The sequence below is a fragment of the Neofelis nebulosa genome, chromosome 2 (genome assembly GCF_028018385.1).
Source record: "Neofelis nebulosa isolate mNeoNeb1 chromosome 2, mNeoNeb1.pri, whole genome shotgun sequence".
Lineage (NCBI taxonomy): Eukaryota > Metazoa > Chordata > Mammalia > Carnivora > Felidae > Neofelis > Neofelis nebulosa.
Window position 1 is genome coordinate 116,391,106 of NC_080783.1, and position 20,961 is coordinate 116,412,066.

General features: G+C 41.1%; 1 protein-coding gene across 6 annotated transcripts in view; it reads right to left on the bottom strand.

Moving 5' to 3' along the window:
- SETDB1 (SET domain bifurcated histone lysine methyltransferase 1) overlaps positions 1 to 20,961 on the bottom strand; it is a 35,704-nt gene that overhangs the window by 7,707 nt on the left and 7,036 nt on the right. For 4 of the 6 annotated variants that reach the window (XM_058715847.1, XM_058715846.1, XM_058715849.1 and 1 more), the window contains 11 exons: positions 10,494 to 10,528; positions 9,518 to 9,617; positions 8,320 to 8,445; positions 7,951 to 8,152; positions 7,387 to 7,460; positions 6,003 to 6,193; positions 5,161 to 5,290; positions 4,337 to 4,511; positions 4,096 to 4,254; positions 2,855 to 3,481; positions 2,291 to 2,407 (listed from right to left, as the gene is read on the bottom strand). In XM_058715847.1, coding sequence (XP_058571830.1) covers positions 2,291 to 2,407; positions 2,855 to 3,481; positions 4,096 to 4,254; positions 4,337 to 4,511; positions 5,161 to 5,290; positions 6,003 to 6,193; positions 7,387 to 7,460; positions 7,951 to 8,152; positions 8,320 to 8,445; positions 9,518 to 9,617; positions 10,494 to 10,528 — 1,936 coding nt within the window. Of the gene's footprint in view, positions 1 to 2,290; positions 2,408 to 2,854; positions 3,482 to 4,095; positions 4,255 to 4,336; positions 4,512 to 5,160; positions 5,291 to 6,002; positions 6,194 to 7,386; positions 7,461 to 7,950; positions 8,153 to 8,275; positions 8,446 to 9,517; positions 9,618 to 10,493; positions 10,529 to 20,961 lie in introns of those variants that run through there. The other 2 variants (XM_058715848.1, XM_058715850.1) reach the window with 2 other exon arrangements.

The window sequence follows — 20,961 nt, forward strand, 5'->3', positions numbered from 1 at the left end:
TCACACTTAAAACTGCTGGCCTGGGATTTAGAACTCTAGGTTAGAAATAATTTCCCCTTAGAATTCTGAAAAGAGTCCTTAATTTCCATCTAGCTCCCTATGTCATTTTGAGAAGGCTGAAGATATGCTGAGTCTTTTATTTTTGTGGTCTACTTCTCTTCTCTAGAAGCTTTTAGGACTTTTTTTGTCTTCAGTGTTCTGTGGACACAATGATTACATTTTATTATCCTGTGTTTTAGTGGGGCTCTGTTTTCATCATTTATGCTGGGCCGTGACTGGCATTTTCCATTTGGAAACATTTCCCATTTTCTACTATGTGAAAATTTCTGAATTACTTTATTGATGTTTTTCTTCTCCTGTTAATTATGTATCCTGAACACAGGTTTGTTAGTTTCCATGTTCACATATAACCATTTTACCAAGTTTTACCCCACTCTTTCATTGTCTTCCTCTTTCCTTTACATGCTGGCTTCACCTCCTCTGCTCAGTCTTTAGTTAGAGGGCCCAGGGCTTATCTCTTCTGTTATCAATATTCTCTCTGGGTGAACTCATCCAGGCTTTATGTACCACCCCTGTGCTCAGGATTCCTAATTCTTCTTTTTTTTAATGTTTGTTTTTGAGAGAGAGACACACACAAAGTGTGAGTGGGGGAGGAGCAGAGGGCAATAGAGGGAGACACAGAATCCCAGAGATCCAAAGCAGGCTCCAGGCTACGAGCGGTCAGCACAGAGCCCGACTCGGGGCTCGAACTCACAAATGGTGAGATCATGACCTGACCGAAGTTGGACACTTAACAGACTGAGCCACCCAGGTGCCCGATTCCTAATTCTTTATGTCCAGCCCTTATGCTTCTCTCCAGAAACCTCACTGCCTTCCTGACATTTCTCCTTGGATTGCCTAGGAGGCACCGCAAACACAACACGGCCAAAAGATGAGTTTCAACCAGATTACCACTCCCCTAGCCTTCTATCTTAATAAAAAGCACCAACACCCACTTTGCTGCCCCACTATAAAGTTTAGAGGACTTGTCCTGGATTCTGCTGCTTCCCTCCCAGTCCAGTCAATCTATCAAGTTCTGGAGCTCTATCTCCAAATGCATCCCGAATCCACCCTCTTTTTTTAAAAAAATGTTTGTTTCTTTATTTCGAGGGGGGAGAAGAGGAGTAGAGAGAGAGGGAGAGCAAGAATCCCAAGCAGGCTCTGCACTGTCAGATCAGAGACCAACGTGGGGTCGAACCCACAAACCGTGAGCTCATGACCTAAACTGAAATCAAGAGTCAGATGCTTAACTGAGTCACACAGGCCTCCATCAAATCTACCCTCTTTTGTCTCCACTGCCACGTGTACTCTAGTAAAGCCCCAGCAACCACTGCTTCTCACCTGTATTCCAATAATTATCTCCTAAGTGGACTTCCTAATTTTACTTTTGCTGTCCTAAGCCCTAGTCTCTATACAGTAGCCATAGTAACCTTCAAAAGGCAGATGGAATCAGGGCGCCTTGGTGGCTCAGTCAGTTAAGCATCCAACTGCTGATACCAGCTCGGGTGATGATCTTGCTGTTGTGAGATCAAGCCCCTCACTGGGCTCTATGCACTGGGTGTGGAGCCTGCTTGGGATTCTCTCTCTGCCCCTCCCGTTCTCTCGCTCTCAAAATAAAATTTAAAACAAAACATTAAAAAAAAAAAAGGCAGATGGCATCATTTGCCTGCTTAAAATTCTCAAACAACTTCCTAGCGCACCATGAATTTGGTTCTAATTTTTTTTTTTTTTAATATTTATTCATTTTTGAGAGTGAGAGGGACAGACCATGAGCAGGGGAGGGGCAGAGAAAGAGGGAGACACAGAATCTGAAGCCGGCTCCAGGCTCTGGGCTGTCAGCACAGGGCCCAACGCGGGGCTCGAACTCACGGACTGTGAGATCATGACCTGAGCTGAAGTCGGACGCTTAACCGACTGAGTCACCCAGGCGCCCCGGTTCTAATTTTTATTCTGATATACAAAAGTCCTATATAATCAGGTCTCTGCTTACTTCTCTCTGAACAGATCTCACTTCCCAGAGTAACTGCAGTCTGTTAGGATATATACACACTATGAAGTTAAGATCATCTTTAACTGCAATTGCTAGATTCTATTCAATCTTATGTCTTCATTTCAAGGCAAGTCTGAGGAAGAAACGTGTTGGAAATTCAGTAAATAAGGTTTAACTGATAAAATACCTGGTTTCGGTTACTCTATTTTTGGTTCCAATGTTTAGAAATGTCTCTGAAGTGCTTTGCTTTCCCCTACTTACCCTGTGGGCAGACACTCTTCTAGTCTCTTGTACTGGTAGCCAGAATTAGGGTTGATCTGGCCGCCCGGGGTACAGGCTGTGGCCTGGATAGTTAGCTGGTGACAGGCACACTTGGACCTGAGTAAGACAGAAGGGGACAATGACTAGAGCTGTGAGGCTTCCTTTAGAGGTAGGAAGTACTACAGAAGCGCAGGGAGGTGGTAGTGAAGTTTCCTTTTCTTCTGTCATACATGTAAATGAATAAGGAAAAGACAGGAAAACACAGCAGAGTGAGAATAAGACAGAATGAAACCAATGGCAATTGAAAGCACGATGGGAGGGACACAAAGGAAAAAGGAGAATCAGAGAAAGAAACAAACACAGGACACAGGTACCGAGGGTCATGCAGTGGGGGCCAAGTTAGACTCCAGCCTTCCCGGCAGGAGCTCCAGCTAAGGGAGGAAGTAAAGGGGTGGGGGTGGGGGGCAGGGAAGGAATGCAGATATAAGACAAAGGAAGAGATGGAGAGAAAAGGCAAGGATAATGAAGTTGGGGACAGGGCCAGCAATTACCCTCCCAACTCACTTGTCACGGCACCCATCCTTGCAGTCACAGCCGACCAGAAATTCTGGGCCTGTGTTAATGAAAACACCCTTGCCCGGGATTCGTTCCTTACTGTAGGCCACCTGGGGTGGGGGGGTTGTATCAATCTCATTGACACAGGATAGGGGGACATCTTCCTTCCCATAGGTGATGTCCAGAATGTAGTAAAAAGGTTTATAGGGCTGAAACTTGCGGTCCACAAGAACATATGGATCCAAACAGAACATCTCCAGGAAGAGGAAGTCACAGCCAGTCTCAAAAAGATAGCGTTCAATCTCCTGCATTGTCCGAAGGCAGAGGCCACAGGGTGTCTTATAGATCACATGAAAGCCCATCTTGCGGTTAACTCGGCGACGGGCTGTCATCCGCCGGAAGTCATAGAGCAGCGGGACCAGCAGTGGGTTCTTGCCCCGGTACTGTGCACTTCTCATAGGTCTAACTCGAGACAGACACGTATAGCTGCACACATGAGGTAAATAGAAGAGCTTCTCCATGGGGGCACGGTAGGAGGGCTCCGCTGGGGCCCGTTCTAACATGCCATGGAAGGCTGGGGGCACGGGAGGTGCTGGGGGCGCTGCTGGGGCAGAGGCTGTTGGGCCTAAAGGTGATCTGCAAATGACACGCAAGAGATCAGGTAAGACAGCAACAGGACCTCCCTGCTGCGTACGGACCCCTGAAGCTGGCTAACCCACTTGTCTCCCAAACAGCTGTGCTCTTGAAGCTGTCAGGTTTCCCATCGCTTCACCAAACCTGGACAATGAAGGGCCCCGGTTACTCCTCACTGACTGAGAATATCTCTACCTCAACAGTGTACCTTTTTTCCTAACACGTTTTTGGCCTGTGAATTATGGAAGTAGAGTCTAGTCTTCTACCAATGCTTTTTCCCCTTTTGTGTGTCCTACAGATATCTTTACTAATTCCTGTGATTCAAAGAAAGAGGCAATAGTGATCCCTTTCTATTGTACCAATGATGATGCCACATTCAGTGACAAGTTTTAACATATGACTTTCTAGTGATTCCTTATTTCTTGGCACTTAGTTCCTAATTCAATTATTTTACATTCTGTTTCTTGGAAACTTTCCAGGTTAAAGCTGTCCTTTCAAGTTCAAACTCCTCACCATTATAACCTTAACTAAGCACCTTGGAGCCAAATAACGTCTCCATACAGTGACCATCTAGTCCACACTGCCACCTCCCCACAGAGAGCCTGGGAGTTTCTCACCTATATGTCTGGTTGCTCCCAGGTTTCCCAGCAGGAACATTTTCACTGAGTGCAGGAGATGTAGGGGAGGAATGACCAGAGCCCACAGATCCTGGTCGGAAGGATGTGCTCTTTTTGGCTACCTGCTTCCGAGATTGGGCAAGCTGACTTTCCAAGCTGCTAGGAGATCAGACATCATACAGTAAAGGATATGGAAATGCAATATGGAAGAAACTAGCAAATAAGAAAAAATATCACTCACTCATTGTCACCTGCCTGCGGGGACACAGGGGGAGCAGGGGGGGCAGGGGGAGCGGGTGGGGCAGGGGGAGCAGGAGGGGCTGTAGGCTGTGGGGGCTCCGTTGGCTTGAACTGGGTCCCAGTACTGGTCAGATCCTGGGTGTACTGGACCACAGGGCCTTTGCTCCTCACAGCACCTATATAGGAAAAAGGATATTGGCCACTGAAGATGACAGCTGCATCATATATATTCATGCACACATGTTCTCAGTTTACATAATGTGAAAAAGTAGCAACATTCTGAGTGTTAAGACCCTCGGTTCTCATGATTTACACCAAAGAGTGAAAATACTGGCACAGGCTGGCTTTGACTCAAATAATACTTTATCTTCTTGCCCCAAATGATTTACGTTAGTAATTATGTTACACTTTAGTGAAAACTTATAAAAACATATTCTTTGATCAACTCATGTTATCAGGAAAACTCAACCAGAAAGTATGCCAGGAACATGTGAAAACAAAAGCGCTTTTGGCTTTAAAAAAAGTCCATGGATAACATACAAAGCAGTTATCCTCGTGTGGACAACAGGGGCAACTACTACCACCTCTACCCCTAACCTAAGCCAGTCGTTTCAGATCTGTATGGGGTCGTTTAGAAAGAATCAGAGCCACGGCGTGTGGGGGCAGCACCACAAACCCATTGCCACAACTGGAAACAACTCAGGGCACAGGTCCCGTTTCCAGGGAGTCACTAGTGTCATGCTGGTAAACAAAGAGCAGCTTTTGTGTGTAATCTCCTTTGCTTTTGTCCATTTCTTTCCTCCCCCAGGGTACTTCAGGACATACCCATATTTGGACGTGTCCTGAGCGGTCCCCCTTGCTTCTTCTCTAGTGCGGAGGCTGAGGAGGTCTTCATGCTGAACATGGGCTCTAGCCGTGTGGAGCCTCGATAGATCCATTCGCATCTTTTGTCATCCTAGGGGATCGGGAGGAGTGAAGGATAGAGGGAAACGGGTTAAAGGCTAGAATCTACCCTGCCATCTGTGGAGAATACGCCTCCATGTGCCTCCTTGAAGGAAATCTCTCTGATGAGTCCCCAATTCCCTACCTAGTCAATAAACTTATGTTCCAGGCTCCATGACAGCCATCATACACTCCTTAGGAAATTACGGGAGAGACAGGTGTTTATATTGACTCTACAAAGCGTGACAAGGATCGTAAGGCCTTAGGAACAAAAAGGACTGTAATTCTAAGAAAAGTATGAGAGGGGGAAACAGGACATGTACAGAAGATCCAAGAGTTAACCTGGGCCTTGAAAGGTCATCAACCCCTAATTCCTTGATGCCTCCTTTTTGTCTATTCTACTAAAACCCTGACCCTGAACAAGTCGAACTGCCTGCTGTGTGCTTACGTACAATAGGAGTATCCTTAGGAAGAAAAAAAAAAACCAAAAAAACAAACCAACATGCAGATTAGCATCATAATTAAATTCAGGGAATTTATCTTCAATAACCATCACAGAAAAATACAAAAGGACGAAGCAAAATCTGACCCGAAATGGTGAGAACAGGGAGGAGGACAAGAAAGAAGAAAGTTATGGAGGACGACAAAATCATCCTCATTACTGCCTCTTATGCTCTCCCATGCCACCCTGACCCTTCCTCCAAACCACAGGGGAACAACAGTACCAGGAAGAGGATCCTGACTAGGCTGCCGTCCACCTCCTCGACCCGGGACTTCCACCATGTGCCTTCCCACTCAGTCTTGATAAGCTGGCCACTCTTGAGTAGCACCATAGGGCGGTTGGGGTAGGCTGTGATGTACTCCTCTATGAAGTCTCGGCAGGAGATGTCTTCTATGTCCTCCCATGTCTTTTTCACTGTCCCAAAGAAGAATGAAGGCTCAGAGAGGGCAGGTAGGACGGGTCTTTTTTTTTTTTTTTAAAGTAATCTTTACACCCAGTGAGTCAGCCAGGTGTCCCAAGGCATGTTTTGATAGGAAAAAATGAATGGTTGGCCAGGAGATGTTGGGTATTTTTCAAGTTGGGAGGGAGAGAAAAAATAAATGAAGAAAACATAACCTTAAGGAAGCAAAACCAAGACTACCTGAAAGTCCTGAACCTAATGTGTAAGTGCACATACAGATCAGGTAAATACTAAGCAGGCAATATGCAAATAGAGATGAGTCACTCGTTTCATAAAAATGGATGTTTGGTTTAGGAAAATTCAAGTGGAGGGGCGCCTGGGTGGCTCAGTTGGTTAAGCATCCGATTCTTGGTTTTGGCTCAGGTCAGGGTCTCACGGTTCGTGAGTTTGATCCCCTGCATCGGACTCTGTGCGGACAGTGTTGAAACTGCTTGGAACTCTCTCTCTCCCTCTCTCTCTGCCCCTTCCCCACTCTCTCTCTCTCAAAATAAATAAAAACTTAAAAAAAAAAAAAGGAAAATTCAAGTGGAAATTCTTGCTAATTTTATGTAAGTCTAGAGATAAATCAAAAAAAAGCTCAGGCGGCATCATGAAATTGATAAAAAAAAAATATTCGTCCTTCCTTCTCATTCTATCAGGCTACTTCTATGGACCCTGAATGCATTTACTGCCATGTTATGCGGAAACACAGCAGTGTTAGTTGACTCTTCTGTAATTAAAAATAACTGCTTTGTAACAGTCTGTTCCCAAGCCAGAGACACGAGTGCAGAGGACAGCATGAAGCTTCCATCTAACACAGCTTCTACAGAAAGCAGATTTATACAGATATATACAAATGTTAGATGAAGCATGAGACTAGGAAAGAAGTAACACTTATTCCATTTAGAAATGAAACGAAAACATGCTACAATACAAGCATCCACTGAAAGTCCGTCATGATCTCTTAGTGTGCCACTCTTTGGCTATAAAGGCCCCAGCAGCACTAGAGATGGACAAATAGAACTGATCTCCCAAAGGATATTAATCAAACTTACACTCTTTGAGACAGAAGCACCAAAAATATCAGGGCTTTTCAACTGATTATCTTAAGAAATACAAGGTAGAGATGGAAATGGATGGAACTCAGAAAAAAGGGAGGGACACTCACGTGGCCGGCAAATGGGATACAGTTCAGATTGTGTGACATAGGAAGCGTACCCATCATCAAAGAAAATGAGAAACCTGTAAGGAAGGTGATGGTAGAAAGATCAGGGGTTCTGATATTTTTTAGCACGACCTACAGAAATCATAGTTTCCACTCTTGATCACAAATAGGACACACTCTTGTGAAGATGTTCCAGTCTACTACTTTCTTCCTATTACCGTTCCTTCCAAGGGTTAGGAAGCCTCTCAATCTAACCAACTTATCTCCACTTTTCCAACAGTTATTTATTCTTGTTCCACTACCAGGTTCGTATTCTGCTAAAACCATTTAGTCTCCCCTTCCTTCCTATTATCCTAACAATCTTGATGCCTCTCTTAGTTTTCCTCCAAGTTTTCTCCTTGAGAAAAAAAAAGAAAAAAAGAAGGATCACCCACATGACTCCTGTGGCACAGAAAGAGCAAGGGTTTCTGGCCACTGGGGACTGAACACAAAAGCTAATTGTGAGATCTATGATCGAATAGTCACTCTACTGGACTTCACTCTCTTTACAATCCTCTGTCCAGGTACCTGAGCTTGTTTTTGACGTTTGGTGTCTCAGCTACAATGCCAGCATAGAGCCAGACCTGATTCCCATCCTTGTACTTGGCCACCACTCGACTGCCCACAAACAGCTTGTCAGCAGGAGGGTGGTAATCATAGGCAATATGGTTCCCTGACAGTAGACTCTTCCCTTTGTTGTCAAATTTCACCTTGTACTTCTTTCCTGGTCCTGAGTAAAAAGAAAAGATACACAAAAAAATTTTAAAAACCATTGGTTTCCATGTAAATAGGACTACTACATGGGAGACAAAAGGCAAGGCTGTGGGGAAAAGAAATGATCGGCAATGGAGACCTGCAGGTTGCCTTTCATTAGCTCTTCTTCTAGCTTGAACATACCGACCGTTTGGATGGCAATAAGGGTGCCTTTGTGCCATGTCTTAGTTCTCTTCTTGCCCAGGATGCGCATGCTGACTATTAGGTCACCATCTTTGCTCAGTTCTCCAGACATCTGACTCAAGGTTCCTACGGAATAGAGCAAAGTTGTTCTAAAGAGATATGGCATAGACTGGGAACGTGAATGGAAAAGTAAAGAGGGTATAATATAGTAACCATGGAAAATGGGGTCATCAATGATCCTTATCACTTCTGGGGCTCTCTCAGACAGACACAAAAAACTATACATGACTCAACTATTTATGCCAATAGGAAAAACTTGCAAAAATTGAAATTCACATTAACAAGAACATCTCACATCAAGTGTCTCTAGCTCTTTATTAACAATATTAATTATACTTGTTAAATGCTAAGTAGCATTTACAAAACATTTTTCTGCAGGGGATCTAATAACAGCCCCATTCAATAAAGCTTTCTTCAGAACTCTTTACAAGAGTTTGAGTTGCTTTTTTTTTTTTTAAGTTTTTATTTATTTTTGAGAGAGAGACAGAGAGATAGAGTGTGAGCGGGGGAGGGACAGAGAGAGAGAGGGAGAAACAGAATCCGAAGCAGGCTCCAGGCTCTGAGCTGTCAGCACAGAGCCCGATACAGGGCTTTAACTTATGAACTGCGAGATCATGACCTGAGCTGAAGTCAGACGCTTAACTGAATGAGCCACCCAGGCACCCATGAGTTACTCTCTTCTAATCTCTATCTAGAAGTAGTCCTGACCACAGAGCTAAAATGGTATTTGGATAATACGCACATCGGAAAATCAGCAGACAAAAGACTTAAGCAGACAAGGAAAACCTTTGGTGTCTAAAGAACCCAACAGAGGGGCGCCAGGGAGGCTCAGCTGGTTGAGAGTCCAAGTGTTGATTTCAGCTCAGGTCATGATCCCAAGGTCCTGGGATCAAGCCCCACATCAGGCTCTGTGCTGAGCATGGATCCCGCTTAACATTCTCTCTCTCTCTGCCCACCCATGCCCCTTTCCCCAGCTTGCACACTCTAAAATAAATAAAATGAAAAAAGAAAAAAATATTTTAAAGAACCCAAAAGAGGTGAAGGAGGATTCTGAGATGCTAAACCAAAGCCAGTTATCCATGAAATCTCTGTAGGAATTCACTCCCCGCCCCATACCGGGGAACCTCCTGACCCTAACCTTTATGTAGATCTTGGGAGCTGCTCTTTTTGTTGACAGCATCCATGAACTTCTGGACATCTTGAGCTGACTTTCTTAAGGCAGCCATAGCCTCACGGAGCTGTAAGAAAGATGATGAGGGAAACAAGTTTTAAAATAGCATGGGTTAAAGGCACTTGGGTGGCTCAGTTGGTAAAGCATCAGACTCCTGATTTTGGCTTAGGACATGATCTCGCAGTTCCTGAGATGGAGCTCTGCCTCTCTCTTCTGTCTCTGCCCCTCCCCCACCCGTGTGTGTGTGTGTGTGTGTGTGTGTGTGTGTGTGCGCGCCCTCTCTCCCCTTTTCTCTCAAAATAAAATATCTTTTTAATTAAAAAAATAGCATGGCTTAGACTTGAGAATAAGAACTTGTCTTTCAAAAAAATAAAATGAGCTATATTTGGAAGGTCATGGTTACTTTATCAGGCGAAACTGCCCTTTCTTATAAATCTGGTTCAGAGATCAGCTTCAGGGAGCCTTCCTTGGTTAATCTCACCTAGCTGGTCGCCACCAAATTCTACATTCATATAGCACTTGTGCATGCATTTCTAAGTAACCTCTTTTGCATCCTTAGAACATCTACTAAAGGACTGGAACCCACAGGACTGATTACAGAGTGGATGATTATGTTGATGGCTGAAGCGACTGGTCAGGCCAGAAGTTTCTCACATTTTCTTTTTTTTTAATTTTTTTTTTTTTTAACATTTTATTTATTTTTGAGACAGAGAGAGACAGAGCATGAACGGGGGAGGGGCAGAGAGAGAGGGAGACACAGAATCGGAAGCAGGCTCCAGGCTCTGAGCCATCAGCCCAGAGCCCGACGCGCGGCTCGAACTCACGGACTGCGAGATCATGACCTGAGCTGAAGTCGGACGCTTAACCGACTGAGCCACCCAGGCGCCCCTCTCACATTTTCATATTCTTACCTCTCACCTTTACCTTCCCCATCCCAACTCACCTTCTGGTCTTTGGGTGTTCTGCTCCCAGCATCACCTATGGATGAGAAAAACTCAAATGAGCATAAAAGACTTACAACATAAGAATTTCCAAGAAATCAACAAACTGAGCTACTTAAAAACATTATCACAGAAGCATTACTAATAACACGTGACAACTAAATATATAAACATATACATTAAGAGTACTAAATGGTCAAGAAAGATACACAGCAAATAGGTGACAGTGCTTACCTGGGGATAAAGTACTGGGATAGGTGGTAGTTTACAGGATTTTGGTTTTTCACTGCATTATTTTTCTTTTTTAAAGTAGGCTCCATGCTCAATGTGGGGCTTGAACTCATGACCATGAGATCAAGAGTTGCACACTCTACTGAATGAGCCAACCAGGTGCCATTATATTTAAATTTTTATAACAACAATTTGCTTATGGATTATCTGAATGATCTGACAAATGAGATGTGGTCAATGAATGAAGCAAAAATATGTTTATTCTTGAGTAGTGCTGTCCAATAGAACTTTCCGCTGTGATAATGTTCTATATTGTACTGTTAAATCTGCTAACATTTGGCTACTAAGCACACTAAATGTAGCTAGTCCAACAGAGAAAGTAAATTTTGTATTTTATTTAAAATTTTTAAAAATTCAGATATAATTCACATACCATAAATGTTTAATTCAGTGGTTTTTAGTATATTCACAAAGTTGTTGTACAACTATCGCTACCACCTAATTCCAGAAAATTTCCATCACCCTGGAACAAAACCAACTAATGAGTATGAGGTTTCTTTCTGGGGTGATGAAAACACCCATTAGCAGTAATTCCCCATTCAACCTTCCCGCTAACTGCCAGTAACCACTAATCTACTTTCTGTCTCTATGGATTTGTCTATTCTGGACATTTCATATAAGTGAAATCATATATGTGGCTCATCACATGAAATTCCTTTTTATGGCTGAATAATATTCCATTATATGAATATGCCATATTTTGTTTATCCATTCACCAACTGATGGACATTTGGGTTGTCTCCACTTTTTAGCTATTATTAACAATGCTGATTTGAACATTTCTATAGCCATTTTTATATGGGCACAAGTTATCGTTTCTCTTGGGTATATGGCTAGGAGTGGAACTGCAGGGCCATACAGTAATTCCATGTTTAACCTTTTGAGGAACTGAAAGACTTCCAAAGTGGCTGTACCATTTTTTAATCCCACAAGCAATATAGAGGATTCCAGTCTCTCCACATCAACACTTGTTACTTTTTGATTACAGCCATCTTAATTAGTATAAAATGGTTCTGACTTGCATTTCCTTAATGATTAATGACATCAAGCATCTTTCCATATATTTATTGGTCATTTATGAATCTTATTTGAAGAAATAACTATTCAAATGTCTTGCCCATTTTTTTTTTTTTTTTAAATTTTTTTTTCAACGTTTTTTATTTATTTTTGGGACAGAGAGAGACAGAGCATGAACGGGGGAGGGGCAGAGAGAGAGGGAGACACAGAATCGGAAACAGGCCCCAGGCTCCGAGCCATCAGCCCAGAGCCCGACGCGGGGCTCGAACTCACGGACCGCGAGATCGTGACCTGGCTGAAGTCGGACGCTTAACCGACTGCGCCACCCAGGCACCCCTTGCCCATTTTTTAACTGGGTTGCCTTTTTTCATTCTTGAGTTAACAGGTTTTTTTTAAGTTTATTTATTTTTTAAGTTTATTTTTTAAAGTCTATTTTATTTATTTTAAGCTTATTTATTTTATTATTGAAGAGAGAGAGAGAGAGAGAGAGAGAGAGAGAGAGAGAGAGAGAGAGAGAGAGAATGAATCCCAAGCAGGCTCTGTGCTGTCAGCCCAGAGCCCAATGAAGGCTGGATCCCACAAACTTGATGTCCAAATCAAGAGTTGGACACTTGGGGCGCCTGGGTGGCGCAGTCGGTTAAGCGTCCGACTTCAGCCAGGTCACGATCTCGCGGTCCGTGAGTTCGAGCCCCGCGTCGGGCTCTGGGCTGATGGCTCGGAGCCTGGAGCCTGTTTCCGATTCTGTGTCTCCCTCTCTCTCTGCCCCTCCCCCGTTCATGCTCTGTCTCTGTCTGTCCCAAAAATAAATAAAAAACATTAAAAAAAAAAAATTAAAAAAAAAAAAGAGTTGGACACTTAACTAACTGGGCACCCTAACGGTTCTTGGTATATTCTGGAAAATACCAGACCCTTCACATTTCGCATAATTTAAACAGTCACATGTGTATAGTGGCTACTGTATTGGACAGTGCCGATTTAGAGATTTATAACATCTGTTTAAATGGAAAGCAGGGGTGCCTAGGTGGCTCAGTTGTTTAAGTGTCTGACCCCAGACTTCAGCTCAGGTCATGATCCATGATCTCGCAGTTCACAGGTTCGAGCCCCATGGGCTCTGGGCTGACAGTGTGGAGTCGGCTTGGGATTCTCTCTCTTGCCTCTTTCTGCCAGCCTTCCCCCTCCATGCTCCCACGCAGGCATGCGCTCTCTCTCAAAATGAATAAACTTAAAATAAATAGATAAAAATGGAAAGCAATGGTGGTAATCATTTCACAATATACACATATATCAAATCACTGTTTTACACCTTAAACTAATACAATGTTATATATCAATTATATTTAAATAAAACTAGGAGAAAAAGGCAGCAAAAAAACCACTAAAATTAAAAATAGGAAGCAACGTAAATGTTCTAAGAACAATGTCCACTTAACAAAATAAATAAACTGTAACATCTCCAGATGAGGTTCATAATGAATCTTCAGTAACAGGAGACTGCTAAAGATACATTAAGTTTTAAAAGTTGGAACACATAGTCATTTGTTGGATATGAACTCAACCTCAGAGAGAATACAGACATCCCTGTGCATTCCTCAAAGAGCTGTGAACATAGTATATGATTAAGGATCTGTTATCTTACACCTCTCACAACTGTAAAATGCTTCAAAACACATCCTACATTTCTTTCTTTCAGGAAGGACAGTTCTTAATCTTGTAGGGCCTTTGTATTTAAGTGCCCCTTAAAAGTAAAAGTATTCATGTGGTAAAAAAATTCAAACATTATTAAAAGGACACACAGTAAAAATACACTTCCCTCATACTCCTGCTTCTAGTTCCTCTCCCCAGAAACAACCAATATTATCAGTTTCTGTTGCAGCCAAAGATAAATGTAAATATGTACTCTTTCCCCTATTCTTTTACTGACTTTTTATCACTGTTATTACTGTTGCTTTTTATCCTTATACCTCAAATATCTAGGAAAGTATTTCCTCTTAGTACCTATAAATCTGATTCTTTTTATCCCCATTTTTTTTATTGTGGTAAAATACACATAACATAAAATATACACCACCTTAACCATTTTTAAGTGTACAGTTCAGTAGTTTAAGCACATTCATACTGATGTGCAACCATCAATTTTGCTGAAAAATATTAAGGACTAAATAAATTATTTTTATGTAAAACAACTAAATAGCATGAAATTATCAGCTATTCCTAAATTGATCTTTTAATAATGTCAATAGTTTTTGTTTTGGTTTTTGTGTTTTTTTGTCAGGGAGGGAGGGAGTGGAGAATATGACACGCTGACTCTCAAATACATATATAAGCACAAAAGATAAAAAGAACCAAGACAAACATGAAGAACAACAAAGTGACTGGAGTTAACAGATATAGAAACTAATAAAGTCCAGTTATACATAATACAGAACTGAGATAAGAAAAAATGACAGACCTGGGAATGCAAGCTGGTGTAGCCACTCTGGAAAACAGTATGGAGGTTCCTCAAAAAAACTAAAAATAGAACTACCCTACGACCCAGCAATTGAACTACTAGGCATTTATCCATGGGATACAGGTGTGCTGTTTCGAAGGGACACATGCACCCCCATATTTATAGCAGCACTATTAACAACAGCCAAAGTATGGAAAGAGCCCAAATGTCCATCGATGGATGAATGGATAAAGAAATGTCTTATACACACACACACACACACACACACACACACACACACACACAGATACACACACACACAATGGTGTATTACTCGGCAATCAAAAAGGATCTTGCCATTTGCAACTACGTGGATGGAACTGGAGAGTGTTATGCTAAGGGAAATTAGTCAGAGAAAGACAAAAATCATATGACTTCACTCATATGAGGACTTTAAGAGATCAAACAGATGAACATAAGGGAAGGGAAATAAAAAGAATATAAAAACAGGGAGGGGGACAAAACATAAGAGACTCATAAATATGGAAAGCAAACAGAGGGTTATTGGAGGGGGTGTGGGAGGGGGGATGGGCTAAATAGGTAAGGGGCACTAAGGAATCTACTCCTGAAATCACTGTTGCACTATATGCTAACTAGTTTGGATGTTAATTTTTTTTTTAACGTTTTTTTTTTTTTTAATTTTTTTTCAACGTTTTTTATTTATTTTTGGGACAGAGAGAGACAGAGCATGAACGGGGGAGGGGCAGAGAGAGAGGGAGACACAGAATCGGAAACAGGCTCCAGGCTCCGAGCCATCAGCCCAGAGCCCAACGTGGGGCTCGAACTCACGGACCGCGAGATCGTGACCTGAGCCGAAGTCGGACGTTTAACCGACTGAGCCACCCAGGCGCCCCTTGGATGTTAATTTTAAAAAATTAAAAATAAAGTAAAAAATACAATAAAATAAAAAAAAGAAAAAAATGACAGACCAATGAAAAAGAACAGAAAATCCAGAAACAAATCAATACATATGGAAATTATTTTTTAATGTTTATTTATTTGAGGGTGGGGGAGGCAAAGAGAGAGGCAGAGAATCCCAAGCAGACCCCACACTGTTAGCACAGAGCCCGACACGGGGCTTGAACTCACGAACCATGAGATCATGACCTGAGACAAAGTCAAGAGTCGGAGGCTTAACCAACTGAGCCACCCAGGCGCCCCTGAAAATAATTCATGATAGAGCAGACAATGCAAAATCAGTAAGGAGGGATTCATTTCAGTAGTGGTGCTGAAACATTGATAACCATATGGAAAAAATTTGATTTTGACCTCAAATACTACACAAAAAATAAATTCCAGTTGAATTAAAGACTTAAATGTGACAGGTGAAACTATGAAGCTTTCAAAGGCAACATAAATGACCTTTATAATAAAGCTTCAGGGCAGAAAGATGTAAAACACAATGACCATGAAAAAAAATCCTAGAGTATAACACCTGTTTATCAACAAATAACATAACAAATAAAGATAAACTGTAAGCTGGGAGTGATATTTGCAACACGCAACTGCATAGGATAGGATCATTGCTACGGCAATGATCACTGAGTGAGCAAACAAACAAGAGACATGAACAGACATTTCAAAGAAAAACTACAGATGACTCACAAACACATGAAAAGATTCTCAAGTTCATCAGTAGGGAAATAAAATTTAAAAATCACAATACCAAGTGTTGTCAAGTATGTGTAGCACAGGACACTCTCATCCACTGGTAGTTACAAATCTAAATTGGTACAACCAATTTGGAAAGCTGTTTGGCCATTGCTTATCCAGTAATGTTAAAATTTCCATATCCTAAGAACTAGCAACTCCTTAGAGTATATATATATATATACCCTAAAAATTTAGTAAGACTGCCAAAATTTAGAAAGATTCTTGCATATGTGGATTAGGAATCATGTATAAGAATATTTAGAGCATTATTTGAATTGAAAACAAATGAAATGCAACTGACAGGAGAATAGATATATTGTGTCATATTCACAAGATGGAATACTATGCTGTAGTAGTTACTGAATTAAACATCACACATCATCAAGATGTTAAAGAAATGACTGAAGAATGTATGTATACACTATGTATGATTCCACTTCTACAGTTAAAAAAAGGCAAAACTATGGCGCTTCTGATAATAGTGATATGAAAATAGTGATATAGATGACTCCCCTATGCAGAAAACAAGTATAAAACTGGAAAAAAAAGTTACAAACAATCATTTCAGGGCACTGGAAATTGACCAAAGGCAAAGAATTAATTCAAAGTGTTTGTTCTGAAAAATTGCTTGAATTCTGGTAAGAAAGAGAAGTCTGTGGCCTGCTTGCCTGGGGCGGCTCCCATCCCCACTCCACTCCTTGTTTGGTGAGTGCAAACTACGGCTTTACCATTGAGGCGCTAGCCATGGCAATGAGCAGCTTTACTAGTTTGAGCTTGCAGCTCTTGTTTAGGGTGAGCAGCAAACCAGTCAGAAACTTAACAAGGAGATCCTGAAAATGAGAGAGCCATAGACAGGCTTAGATAAATTCTCTATGCATTCTTGAGTGACTGCTAAACTATGCAAATGCAGACAAGACCCAGGAGTCCATGGAAACTTGAGAACTAAATGCAACTCTGAATGTATTCTCTATACCTCTGTAAAACTCACTGGCTAAACTATGCAAAAAAAAAAGGGGGGGAGCAATTGTTAAGAGCCAAGTTAATATATATAAAGTTATATACACACACATATATATACACACACACACACATAAATACATATATAAGAATCTGTGGGTGACTGCTAAACTAGGCACACAGAAAAGATGCAGGAAACCCAATGGAGACTTGAGAATACATGCAACTCTGAATGCATTCTTTATATTTCTATAAAACTCACTGGCTAAACTATGTAAAAAAAAGGGGCAAAGGTTAGGAGCCAAGCTAATATATGTAGTTCAAATTTAAAAACCAAGCAGGGACATCAGCTGTACACTACAAAGAAGACAGAGTTGGCATCATAAGAAAAAAAACTTGAAAGTATCCAGCTTTCAACAACAAAAATAATGAAACATTCAAAGAAATAGGAAAGTACGCCCTATACTCAGGAAACAAAACTCTAGCAATGGAAACTGACTTGCCATACGGGCCTAGGTATTGGATTTATAAATATGCTCAAAGAGCTCATGGAAATTACATTCAAAGATTTAAAGGAAAATATGCTAATACTTAATAAACAAAAGACTTGACTATAAAAAGAAGCAAATGGAAATTCCAGGGCTGAAATTACAAAAACTGAAACGAAATACAGTAAAACCTTGGTTTTTGAGCATAATTCATTCCAGAAACATCCTTATAATCCAAAGCACTTGTATATCAAAGCAAATTTCCCCATAAGAAATAATGAAAACTCAGATGATTAATTCCACAACCCCAAAAATTCATATAAAAATTATTACAATACTATAATACATAATAATAAAGAAAATACAAAATACAAAAAAAAATAAATTAACCTGCACTTACCTTTGTAAACCTTTGTGGCTGGTGTGAGGAAGACAAGAGAGAGGAGGGTTATTGTGTAGGACGATTTTCACTGTCACTAACGGAATCACTGCTATTGGCTCAATGGAATCTTTTTCTTTTTGTGCAACTTTAACAAGGAACCTATCCAATGCCTCCTTTTGAGAATTTCACAGAAATGTGAGATTGCATTGATGATGACCCACAATCCCTCAGAGAGAGAGCTGAGTTGTGATCATGTGACTGACGTTCAGTGTTATGAACTACTTGTATTCCAAGACACTACCTGCTTATCAAGTTAAAATTTATTAGAAATTTTTGCTCGTCTTGCAGAACACTCACAGAACAGACTAGTCACAATCCAAGGTTTTACTGCATTCACTAGGGGGGGGGCTAAAAAAAGCAAATTTAAAATGGCAGAAGAACAAGTAAACTAATAGATACCTATATAGAGAAATTGCCCCATCCAAAGCACAAAGAGAAGAAGGTTGAAGAAAAATGAACAGTGCCTCAAAGACTTATAAGACAATGTGAAGCATTCTACTATATGCATAATGATGAGCTCAGAAGGCCAGGGGAGAAAGGGCTAGAAAAAAATATATGAAGAAATAATGAACGAAACACTTCTAAATTTGATGAAAAATGTGAATCTACAGATCCAAGTTCCATGAATCTCAAATACGACAAATACGGAGAGAATTATACCTAGACACAACCTACTGAAACTACTAAAATCAAAAGAGAAAATCTTAAAAGCTGTTAAACAAAAATGACTCACATCCAGGGTACAACACATTCATCTAACTTCCTATCAGAAATAACTGAGGCCAGAAGGCACTGGAATGGCACATTCGAAATGCCAAAAGAAAATAGTGAACCAAGAATGCTACATCTCAGATAAATGAAATGACTTTTAGCAGGACCACAAGAAATATGCTTTAAATATTTATTTTGTGAGAGAGAGAGAGAGAGAGAGAGAAGGGCAGAGAGAGAGGGAGAGAGAGAATGCCAAGCAGGCTCTGTGTGGTTGGTACAGGGCCTGACGCGAGGCTCGATCTCACAAATAACCTGAGCCAAAATCAAGAGTTGGACACTTAATCACTTAAGAGTTGGGACACTTAACACCTGAGCCACCCAGGTGCCTCAGAATTACAAGAAATATTAAAGGAAATCTTTCTGGCTGGAAAAGGATGACACTAGATCCTAACTCAGATCCACAGGAAGAAATGAAGAGGAATAGAAATGTAAACATCTGGGTAAATATGTATTTTTCTCTTTTCTTTCCGTAACATCTTTAAAAATAAGATTACTCCTGGCAATAATTGTAACACAAAATTGATGGCTTTAAACATATGTAGATGCAATATATTTGACAACAGTATCACACAACAAGAGAGTGAAAATGGAGCTATCCTGGTGCAAAGCTGCTATATTTTACCAGAATTAGGTCAGTATTAACTTGTAGTATAATGACCAGATAAATGTGCAAGCACTTTTCTTTTTTTAAAATTTTTTTTTTTTTTAATTTTTTTTTTTTCAACATTTTTAATTTATTTTGGGACAGAGAGAGACAGAGCATGAACGGGGGAGGGGCAGAGAGAGAGGGAGACACAGAATCGGAAACAGGCTCCAGGCTCCGAGCCATCAGCCCAGAGCCTGACGCGGGGCTCGAACTCACGGACCGTGAGATCGTGACCTGGCTGAAGTCGGACGCTTAACCGACTGCGCCACCCAGGCGCCCCCAAGCACTTTTCTTAAAAGCCAAAAAAAATCAGAGAAATTAAAATGACTTACTGAAATATTTGTTCGACACAAACAAAGCAGTAAAGAACAGACAAATATAAAAGACATGGGACATAGGGGGAGAAAATGCAAAATGGCCGATAAAAAAATCCACCCATATGGATTCAATCAACTGTGAACGCACTCAATACTAATTAAAAAGGCAGAAACTGTGAGAATGGATTAAAAAAAGACAAAATCTGGGGCACCTGGGTGGCTCAGTTGGTTAAGTGTCTGACTTCAGTTCAGGTCATGATCTCATGGTTTTTGAGTTCGAGCCCCGCATCAGGCTCTGTGCTAACAGCTCAGAGCCTAGAGCCTGCTTCAGATTCTGTGTCTCACTCTCTCTCTGTCCCTTCCTCACTTGTGCTCTGTCTCTCTCTCAAAAATACACATACATTAAAAAAAATTAAAAAAAAAAAGAGATCTAACTATATATTGTATGCAAGAAATACACTAAATTCAAGACAAAGATTTTAAGTAAAAATACAGAAAACGACACAATATACAAACAGTAATCATAACAGAAATGGAAATTCCACATTAATATCTGACAAAATAGACTTTAAGACAAGGAATATCACTTGAGACACAAAGAGATACCTTATAATAATAAAAAAAGTAACTATAAACATATACATAACAGAGTCCCAAAATATAGGAAGCAAAAACTGAAAGAATTGAAATGACAAACAAGTCAACAATTTTAGTTCAAGATTTCAAAACTCCTTTCCAAGTAATTGTTAAAATCACCAGACAGTCGGGGCGCCTGGGTGGCGCAGTCGGTTAAGCGTCCGACTTCAGCCAGGTCACGATCTCACGGTCCGTGAGTTCGAGCCCCGCGTCAGGCTCTGGGCTGATGGCTCAGAGCCTGGAGCCTGTTTCCGATTCTGTGTCTCCCTCTCTCTCTGCCCCTCCCCCGTTCATGCTCTGTCTCTCTCTGTCCCAAAAAAAAAAAAAAAAAAAAAAAATAACCAGACAGAAAATCAATAAGGACACAGAAGACTTGAACAGCACTATCGGCCAACTTAACCTAAACAACATTTATAAAATATTCCAATCAACAGCAGCAGAATACAAATTGTTTGCAAGCACACATGGATCATTCTCCAGGACAGATAATATACTAGGCCATTAAAAAACATTTTGGGGCGCCTGGGTGGCTCAGTCGGTTAAGTGGCCGACTTCGGCTCAGGTCATGATCTCACAATCTGTGAGTTCGAGCCCCGCGTCGGGCTCTGTGCTGACAGCTCAGAGCCTGGAGCCTGTTTCAGATTCTGTGTCTCCCTCTCTCTGACCCTCCCCCGTTCATGCTCTGTCTCTATCTCAAAAAGAAATAAACGTTAAAAAAAAAAAAATTAAAAAAAATATTTAAATACATTTAAAAGGATTAAAAT